Source organism: Heliconius melpomene, chromosome 14, assembly GCF_056956725.1.
Source record: "Heliconius melpomene rosina isolate 202511_hmr_F chromosome 14, ASM5695672v1, whole genome shotgun sequence".
Taxonomy (NCBI): Eukaryota; Metazoa; Arthropoda; class Insecta; order Lepidoptera; family Nymphalidae; genus Heliconius; species Heliconius melpomene.
In genome coordinates, this window is record NC_140402.1 from 1,642,793 (window position 1) to 1,653,244 (window position 10,452).

Here is a 10,452-nt window from a genome sequence, read left to right on the forward strand (position 1 = left end):
CATAATATGTTTAATGGAATTTTTGAAAGAAACATGTACACTAAAATATTATTTGATCAATATTGAAATTAATTCATATAATAAGAACAATATTGATTTCTTTAAATATTCTTTATATTTTTTTTACATAAATTTTATATAATGGATTCTAAAAAAAACAATAGATTAATATTAAAAATATATATATATATATATATATTAGGTTTCTCTAAAAAGTGTATATTAATAACGACAATAAACGATGACATGAAATTAACGTAAACATTAACAATACGCAAGTAAACACTGGTTATAAAAGTAACTATAATATAGAAAAAAAACGATCATAAAAACAATTAAATTTCATTAGCTGCTTCTTCTTTTTCAGCCTTCTGCAAATATAATTGCCACAAAGATTTTTTCACATAATTAGTTTGCTCTTGGATAGCTTCAAGAATTTTCTGAGTGGTTATCAGGAGTCGTTCATCCATTACACAGTGAGAATTGGACTGTATAATATTAGACGTTTCTTGTTTACAAGGAATATTTCCAATGGAATGCCCAGTTATAGAGCGTTCTAAAACTGTAGGATACATTTTAGAATATCCGTTATTGAAATCGTTTAATGTTTTTGCAAGCCATTCACAGGACAAGCCGTTACCGTCTATATATACTGTCAAATTATATTTATGACTTAGCCAGCTATCACTGTCCAAGTAAACAAGCCCGTTGTAGCGGAGTGAAAGAACCCTAAGTAGTTTTAAATCCATAAACACTTTTGAATCCAGCAGCTCTATTTGATTAAACGACAAGTCGAGGTTAAGAAGTCCTGTTAAGCCACGAAATATACCAAATTCTATATTTTTCAAATTATTATGAGATAGTTTCAATGTTTTCAAATGGCTTACCCTATGGAAAGCAGAAGGACCAATTCTTTCAATTTTATTGTAACTCAAGTCCAGGTAAACCAATGAGTTTGGTAAATGTAGCGAATTATCGTCTAATTCTTGTATGAAATTATTGATCATCTCAAGTTTCGCGAGACTCCGTTGGTCCGTCAGTCTAATGAGAAAAGCATCGGTTATATTGTTTGAATTTAATATAAGCTCTCGTAGAAATATTGCTTCGTTTACGGGTATGCTTAAAGCGAATAATCCGTTATTGGACAAATCCAAAATGCCTCCCTCAGGGTGGAATGTTATACGTAAGCTATAAAGTTCAGAGATATCATTGTAAGTCACATTGATATATTTTATTTTGTTGTTGTTTCTAAGAGATTGTTCGGGAAAATAATACACCTCGTTGTGAGACAGATCCAAATTCTGCAAATTATTCATAAAGGCAAAACTGTCGTAGCTTAATTTTGTTAATAAATTACTGCTTAAATTTAGATATTTAACAAACACGAGATCCTTTGAATTGACATCAAAAGTGAATAATTTATTACTGGACAAATCTAACGAAATTATTTGACCGATAGATTGAAAAGCGTTGTATTCGATGTGAGTTATCAAATTTTTCGAGAAATCAAGTTCAGTAAATATTTCCATGGTGGGTTTAATGTTTCTTTTAGACTTATCAAGCGGATCGTCGAATAGATACAGCGTTGAGTTTCGTAACGAATTGATATAATTGCCCGAAATAGCGATTTTGCAATATGAATGATTCTGGATGTGATCCCAGTGTCTCAACAAGAAAGTTGGATTCAAATCTTGTATTTGATTTTTAGAAATATCAAAGTATACTAAGTGATTGATTGTTTTCAAAGATTGCATATCTATATACTGAATCTCGTTGTGATCCAAATACAAATGACTCAAATGAGTCAAATTATTCATAGCTCCATTAAGATTTCTGATTTTATTGTTATTAAGTTTCAATATTTGTAAGTTTGTTAAGTTAAAAAATGATTCTTCGCTTAGTTCTGTTATGAAATTATAAGACAGATCGAGCTCAACAAGACTCGTCAACTCCTGGAACGTGTCTCGAGTTACTTCATCAATTAAGTTATACGCCAATGAAAGCTTAAACATCCTGAGTCGATCTATGTCGAATTGAAAAAGTTCTTCAATATCTGATATGGAATTATGAGACAGATCCAACACTTCTAAGTACATGAGATTACGAAATGGACTACCATTAATTATTTTTATGTTATCATTGCTCAGATATAAATGTTTCAGATTATACATAGTATTCAAAAACAGCAGGTTTGTTTCTGGCCAATTTGCAAAAATCTTTAGTGTTGTAATCGTGGTGAGAGAATCTTCGTCGTTGTCTTCATCGGCTGTAACATGAACACTCGCATTGTGAAGGGTTACTTCTAATTTAACATCATAGTTTATAGAGCCAGTACAGCTTCTGTCTAGTCCTACAATTTTTATAGTTTCAGTGCATTCTATTCGATATGAACAATATCCAATGCTATGAATTTGTTCTACGGGGCAATCACAGAATACAGCCGATATAATACCCAGAATAAATAAAGGTACCATTTCTGGAAAGATGCAAATAATTTTAGATATATTATCATTCTTTAAATGTATGTTAAATATACATATATTTAATTTAACATTTTACTAATAAAATATATTTAGAAATTCACATATTGGAGTCGTCGGAAGTAATTTTAAAAATACACATACAATACTGAAATTATTTATTTTGATTTGAAAAAAACAATACAATACCTTTCTTCATGTTTACTGCATAACAGGACCTACGGATGAATAGCGTGAAAGTCTGTAAAAATAAAAAAAAATATTTAAAAAAAATATTTATTTTGACATATTATTTGAACGCGACAGACAGGTTGTGGCTTTGATTTCCACTCGAGGAAATTAAATATTTAATATTTTCATTTTTTCGATCTGGGAACGAGGCAAAACAACGTATGTGCATTCGATATCTACTCGGGGTCACGGCAAACGTAGTGTTTTGTCACTGTTTAAACCTCTATGCGGGAGAAATATGAAGTTATTTCTTTTTTTCCCTGTTATTTTGTTATTCATATGTATATAGCAAAAGCTAGCTAGTTATTAAAATTTAAAACAAAACCAACAAGTGTTTAATTTCCCCAACGATTTCATAAGATCACCGAAATAAAGGAGCCGCGTGGTGCAGCACGCACCACCTAGCACCTGTAAAGGCGACGGTAGTGTGTTCGATTCCCACTTAGTGAATGAATGAATTACTTTCATTCACTTGCTCTGGTGACAAAACCAAGCGCGGCAACAACTATCTCGAAATATTGGACAAAACGTGGGAAATTATTTATTATCTTATTTGAATATTAAATAAGTATTAACATAATTTATTTATATTATAAATATTTTACCTGGAAGTATTTGCCAACGAGACCGCCCACCAGCTTATCGCACAGCACACAAAGGCAAAGTCCAAAGTAGTTTTGTAAAATTTGATGTTCAAATCATTTGCTGAGACAACGAAATGGGATCACCGGTATTCTGTCATAGATCATGTACTGAATAGAAGGCTTTTAAGGTTATAAATATATGTGATTTTAATTTGTATGTCGATATGTCTTTTCATTTAAAGTCCTAGTTGTGGTCCTCAATTTTACTAACTTCAGCTTCACGCCGTACTCACGCGAGGTAACTTAGTGTTTAGTCACTCCGTTCCAAATTTTCCTCTGAATTCTGGAGGCATTTGGCTCGACACCAGAGTAAAGAAATGAAAATATAAATTTAAATAAATATGTTATTTTCTCAAGTGGGGATCAAACCCACACACAACTAGTCGCGTTTACAATCACACGTTTGTGTCCCTCGTCCCCTGGCTTCATCTTACCAACTTACGTGCCAATATTGAAAAGAAAATATATTTAATTTTTGGATCTGATTCAGTCTACAATATTCCACCTTCCGACCTCACACTGCTAGAGCAGATTCTCTAACGAGACGTGGATGCATTTGTCAGATGCTAAAATTTGGTATTTAATTTCCTTGGGGAGTATGTGGGAGCACTGACTGAAGAATAGCTACGGTGATGAGAAACTGAACCTGTATGATTGAGCATATTGGCATCACAGAAACATGCCAATGATATTATTAGTACTTAATTGATTGTCTTCGAAACTAAATATGTTTTTTAAATTTTAATTTTATCGGAAATACAGCAGGGTGAAGCTGAAATAAAAAAAATAATCGTAGCGGGACTCGAACCCGCGCCTCTTGTTGACCATCCTTGTCGGTCTACTAAGAAACCGTTCAAATAATTTATAATAATGAGGTTTATTCTAATACTATAATGAACTGTCCTCTTATCTGTTTTATATTATACTTTGACCATAGTACGTATATAGGGACAAAATATTTATTACAAATGTATCTACCTATGTTTATATTTATTTTACCGACTTCAAAAAAGCAGGAGGTTTCTCGATACATACGGTCGTGTCGTATGTTTTTTATGTATATTCGCGGATAACGTGATCGTTTATGAACCGAATTTGATGATGCTTTCTTTGTTTGAAAGGAGATATTTTAAGGGCGGTCCCATTATATGGAAACCAATATCTAATAATGGCAACCTAGAAAAATTGAGAACATTCGAAAACAGGGGCGACTAGGACCAGAAGGAACTCGTCAAAGAATAAATCGTATCGATTATTGACTTTTTTATTTACTGGTTGAAGTCGGTTTTTTTATTAAAAATTATTCATATTATCTACGTACGGAGTACACTCAATTTTTTTTTTTCAGTCTGCCATCCCACTGCGCCAAGATGGTTGTTCTAAGCTTATTAAAAAATAAATTAAATTTGCAATACAAATTAGAATACGTTCAATGTACCCTAAGTTGCTGACAAGGCAACCAAATAAACAACGCTTCTATATTTGTAATATATTTATTTAAACAAATCCATGATTAAGGCCACCCTTCGCATCGTGGCTTAGAAGAACAGAGCATAATGGTTATGGGTTCGATTCCCAGTCGAGGCATAATCTATTTTCATTGGTTAGCTTTGATTTTGGATAAAGCAAGAGTTCCCTAAATACTCAATGAAAAGCTCGATGGTGTTTTTTAGCCATATTTACTTAAATAGGCAGCCATTTTATCTACTCCAAGATAATGCCCACACATTCATATAATATCTACTGTAATCATTATGTCAATGATTATTTTACTGTTATTCTGTTATTGCTTATTATATTGAAAGAACGTATGTTCTGTAGTTACGTCGAATCAACAGAATACACAATTAAAAATAAAACAAAACTCACTTTTTGTTATTTTAAAATTATTTACCGTGGGATATTATATTATGGTGAGTTAATGTTATTTTTTTTATTATTTCAGACTAGTGGCCCCCGGGTGGCTTCGCCCGCTTGTACTTAACAATTATTATTATTTTACATTACCATTTTAATGACAATATCCATACATTTACAATTCAATAAAACATTTATTTTGTAGCATTATCGTCGCATTCACCTCTTTATATTGACATAACTCTTTTATTTGCGAACCAATTGCATAAAATAAACGCTAAATTAATTAATAAATAAATTAATAATTAATAAGGGAAATTTGCCAAAATAGAATTGAAAACTGGTTTCAATGCAGTTTTTATTATAATCCCTAACCTTAATTAATTAAGATTAGGGTGAGCAAACACACAGACAAACTGAAAAACAAACAAAATTTTAAAAAATAATTGTTTTGGATATAATTACATTAACATTATTTCTTACATATCTTCCATGTAGCGACACCGATCCGTAACGATTATAAATATAGATTTATCAAAGATAATCAATTAAATAAATGAGGAATGAATTATTTTAATAAATATACTTATATTTATAAAATATATTAAATGTAAAATATATTACGTCGTTAAGTTACGCTATTTTACACGCAATGTTTCAACAATTCGTTTTAAATTTATTTCTCTCTAAAGAAAAACTAACAATTTCATATTTTCAAAAAAAAAAAACCTTTTTCTCAATAATTAAAATGAGAATTAATTAAAATATAACTTAAGTATAAAGTATAATTGTATATGTATCACTTATTAATTTTGTGATAATAACATAACAATTGTCTCTTATTTTATAGAGTAAGCACACTACCCATAAGTGAACATGAAGACCTTTTGTAAGTAACATTATTATTAAGTTAATAATTCTTTACACAACATAAAATATGTTGAATTCGAGCGGAAAGATAATAGAGTGTCTTGACACTAGGTATTTACTGACTACCCTGAGATGTAGGAAACGGGTAAAGTTACTAAAGAATTTCTTACCACTGCCGTAAAACAGAAAATATAGTAAATTTATTTTTATATTTGATTATTTAAGAGATGTGTGAAAAAAAACTCTATATAAAATTTCACATGGCGCATAGTCATGGTGCAGCGGTACCACATCTAACTGTAAACACTACGGTTGTGAGTTCCGTTCCCACTCGGGGAATGAATTATTTCTATTTAGCCGCTTTGATAGCAAGACAAATCACGGCGGCGATAACTCACAATGTTTTGAAACTTAGGCGAAAAGTGGAAAAAGAGTGTTTCAACACTAAGATTTTACTCAAAATAGATTCCCTTGTATATACGGGATGCAGCTTGAACCTAAAAAAAGTTTTTCTTTTCGAAATCAGGTTTCTATAATCTGTTATGAGACATATGAGGAGAACCAACTACACTACATTAACAAGATTTTTTTGACAATTTTATAGTGCCATTTAATAATTTTAAATTGAGTTCTTTTTTAAACATCAAATGGGTTTCAATTTCTTTAATCATTATCATTATTTTTACAGATTGTCTGTTTATAATATATTTTGCAAATTTAAAAGTTTGTATGTCAAGAACATACTCGGATGATCGCACTGTATGGAGGGACGGATGTAAATACACTCTCGACACCCAAAGATGTCATATTGAAATATACTGTGTTTTTAAATTAGACTTCGATCCGAATATATATTCAAATTATGACGGATGTGAATCAGATGGTATTTATTTCAATGGTGGTTATCATAAACCTAGAGCCCTTATTTTCAAAAATGTAATGGGCCCTGACTTGAGTTTTAACGACTACGACGCACGAGATATAGTTTCAATAGATATCAGTGAAAATAATTATGAAACATTACCTACAATAGGACAATTGAAAAGTTTAAAATTTTTCAATATATCCAATAATAATCTAACCTCTGCAGATCTGTACAATGAGATTGAACTGAAATCTCTTGAGGGAATTGATTTTTCTCACAACAATATTTGTGATATAGTGACAAATAGCAATGGTAATGCATATGTTTTTAATACACTCATTAATTTAACGTTGTCGTACAACAAAATTAGAGAAGTTAAAGATAACTTGTTTATGGATTTTCATAATCTCAGACGCTTAGATATATCCCATAACCATATCGCTAGCATTGGTGCCCATACATTTGAAGGCATATCACAATTGTCCGTTTTACAACTTTCTCATAATAACATCATTGATGTTAATTTCTCATTAATTAGATTTACAGAGCTGGAAGAACTTTATTTGAACAATAATAACATTCAAAAAATATTGTTTAATAATTTTCAAAACTTACATAATCTTAAAATATTAGATCTTAGTTATAATACAATAGTCCTAATAGAAGACAATGCATTACAAAACATACTGTTATTGAAAAAAATTGACTTGAGTAATAATATATTGACAAATATAAGCAAAATTTTTTTTTCTAAAAACTTGCTTTTGGATGATGTTAACTTGTCACATAATAGTCTGACTGAGTTGCCACAAGGACTTTTTAAAGGTAAAAATATATCTATGTTTTCGATAGAAGAAAATTATTTAGGAGGCACAGTAAAGCAAGGAATGTTTGAAGGCCTAAAATTAAATAAAGTACTTAATTTAAGAAATCAAGCACTAAAACGTATAGAACAATATGCATTTTTTGGATTAGAAAAATTGACAGATCTTTTATTAAGTAGCAACACTATAGAGTCAGTTTCGAATACATCGTTTCGAACACTAATTAATTTAAAAATATTGGACATGACCAATAACAGAATAACACATATAAATTTTGATAAAGAAGATTTAAGAAGTCTTAAAATTTTATTGTTGAGAAGTAACTTTATCATGGAGATTAATAGCAATCAGTTAGAAAGCTTGCACGCATTAGAAATCTTAGATTTATCTTATAATAATATATCAAAAATTGAAAGAAAATCTTTTACAAAACTACTTAATATAAATAGTTTCCAGATATCTAAAAATTCTTTGGTCGGTAAATTAGAATCGGGTATATTTGAAGGCCTGATTCTGGTTCCTACCTTAGATTTGTCCTATACATCGTTAGATGTCGTCCAAAATAATTCTTTTGACGGTATGATTAATTTAATAGAATTGAATATTTCTTATAGCAAAATAAATGAAGTACAATATAATGCCTTTTTTAATACTGGAGACATTAAAATTTTGGACTTGTCTAATAATGAAATAAAATCATTCTGTGTTAATACAACACATTTACGTAACCTTAATCAATTATCGCTGGATAATAATTTAATTAAGAGCTTAGGTAGTGACTTTGTGAAGGGAATGATTTATTTAAATAAAATTAGCATTTGTAACAACAAAATTGTTGACATTAGTGATGATACTTTTAACGATCAGAAAGATTTGAGTTATTTAGATATATCGAATAATATAAATTTATATTGTGACTTTTCAGTACTGAAGAAAGCAAAAAATTTGTATACTCTAATTTTGTCAAATACAGTATCGAATATTTCTTTTAGCGAATACAAAGATGTTCCAATAACTGAACTAGAAGTTCAATATTCTAACATTAGTAATTTGGTTAACTTGAATTTGAGCCGATTAGTAAAAATTAGTTTTTTACGCCTCAGCCACAACTGTTTATCACAGTTAGAAGTGGGATCGTTTTCAAATTTGAGTGATGTAAGTGAAATTGATATTAGCTTTAATAAAATTAGTGTCATACAAGTAGGTGTCTTTAAAGATAATCCACTTCTAACGAAGCTAAATATATCTCATAATGAGTTATTGGAAATCGGATATGGTACATTTCGTGGTTTAATCAATTTAAAAATTCTGGACGTTTCCTTTAATTTTATAAACAGTTTAGAATCTGAGAGTTTTTATGAAGTTGATAGATTAACAATACTAATTATTGATCACAATAAAATAACAAACGTTTCCCTAGAAGCATTGCGCAGCACTAACATATCTGTTTTGAGTATCGGCGATAATCCCATTTCGTGTAAAGCGTTGTCTAATCTTGTGAAATATAAGCATTCAACGCTTTCAATAACCGCTATGAGACACGTTGATACCGTGGAACACAATTCCTACGGTATAACATGTGATATTAATAATCACAAATCAGAACTTAGTAGTACACCGCGTAGTGGCAATTATAACGAGAATATACTATTGAATATACGTGATATTTTATCCGACATTAATCTTAAAAAACCTCTTATTAATAACCATCAGGATAAAACAGCAAATATAACAAGACTAGAAATACTACAAGAGAATAGCATAAAAGAAGTTGTACAATTGCAAAACTACGTATCAACGATTCACAACGAATCTGTAGGTACTAATAAATTATTGGATAGAATTTTAAAAGTTATTGTTGCCACGAGTTCCACTGATGGACAATTACACTATAAGAACAATACAACTTCGGATAACATTTTAAGCCATATAAGTCAATTTAGGAAAGATATAATTAATGAAATGACGATAGAGAAAGAAAAGATTCTCGCTGAGGTCGATAATAAATTATCAATGCTGTACAAAAGTTTTGATACATCGACTACCACTGCAACTGCTACTGTTCCTCTTTTGCAAAGTGAATCGTTGTCGTCAACGGCAATCGAAACAAGGTCTCCCCTATTCGTAGAAACATGCGTTGCTTTGATTTTGATTATTTTAGTATGTATTGTTTTAAGAAAAATTTATAAATCCAAAATTTATATTCTTCGCAGAAGATCTGTTAGTACTCGGCAAATATCAGATTCTATGGAAACTTCTAATGTCTAAAAATATTCTTAGAAAAAATGTACCGTAACAATATAAGAACCCAATTATAAAATTTGATGATTAACCTGGGTTCTATCAATTGTTTTTTATTTTACTATACTATTCTTATATAAGCAATATTATACAATTTAAGCAAATATTCTTAGCATTAACTAAATTAAGTACTAATATTTAAATTGAATAATTATATTATACTAGCGGACGCGCGCAGCTTCGCTTGCGTATTTAGGGGTGAATTCTAATAAACTATGAAACATGTGTTCAATGAAATATTTTTAAGAGTCTAAATTTCAAATTTTATAAAAATCGGTGGCGATTTAAACATTTTTCCATACAAACTTTCAACCCGTTATTGGCACCCTTAGGGGGTAAATTCTAAAAAACCGTGAAACACGTATTCAATTAAATATTTT

General features: G+C 30.1%; 2 protein-coding genes across 2 annotated transcripts; one reads left to right on the top strand and one right to left on the bottom strand.

Moving 5' to 3' along the window:
* Nucleotides 1–165: 165 nt before the first annotated feature.
* Nucleotides 166–3,422, bottom strand: LOC146531874 (uncharacterized). The gene is made up of 3 exons (XM_085197604.1): nucleotides 3,317–3,422; nucleotides 2,670–2,721; nucleotides 166–2,476 (listed from the first exon to the last, which is right to left on the bottom strand). Exons 2-3 carry the CDS (start codon nucleotides 2,677–2,679, stop codon nucleotides 336–338), a joined length of 2,151 nt encoding a protein of 716 aa, XP_085053730.1. The 5' UTR covers nucleotides 2,680–2,721; nucleotides 3,317–3,422; the 3' UTR covers nucleotides 166–335.
* Nucleotides 3,423–5,110: 1,688 nt separating this feature from the next.
* On the top strand, nucleotides 5,111–10,230 carry LOC146531875 (uncharacterized). The gene is made up of 3 exons (XM_085197383.1): nucleotides 5,111–5,268; nucleotides 6,063–6,101; nucleotides 6,771–10,230. The coding sequence occupies exons 2-3, from the start codon at nucleotides 6,089–6,091 to the stop codon at nucleotides 10,037–10,039; spliced, it is 3,282 nt and encodes a 1,093-aa protein (XP_085053509.1). The 5' UTR covers nucleotides 5,111–5,268; nucleotides 6,063–6,088; the 3' UTR covers nucleotides 10,040–10,230.
* Nucleotides 10,231–10,452: the final 222 nt, after the last annotated feature.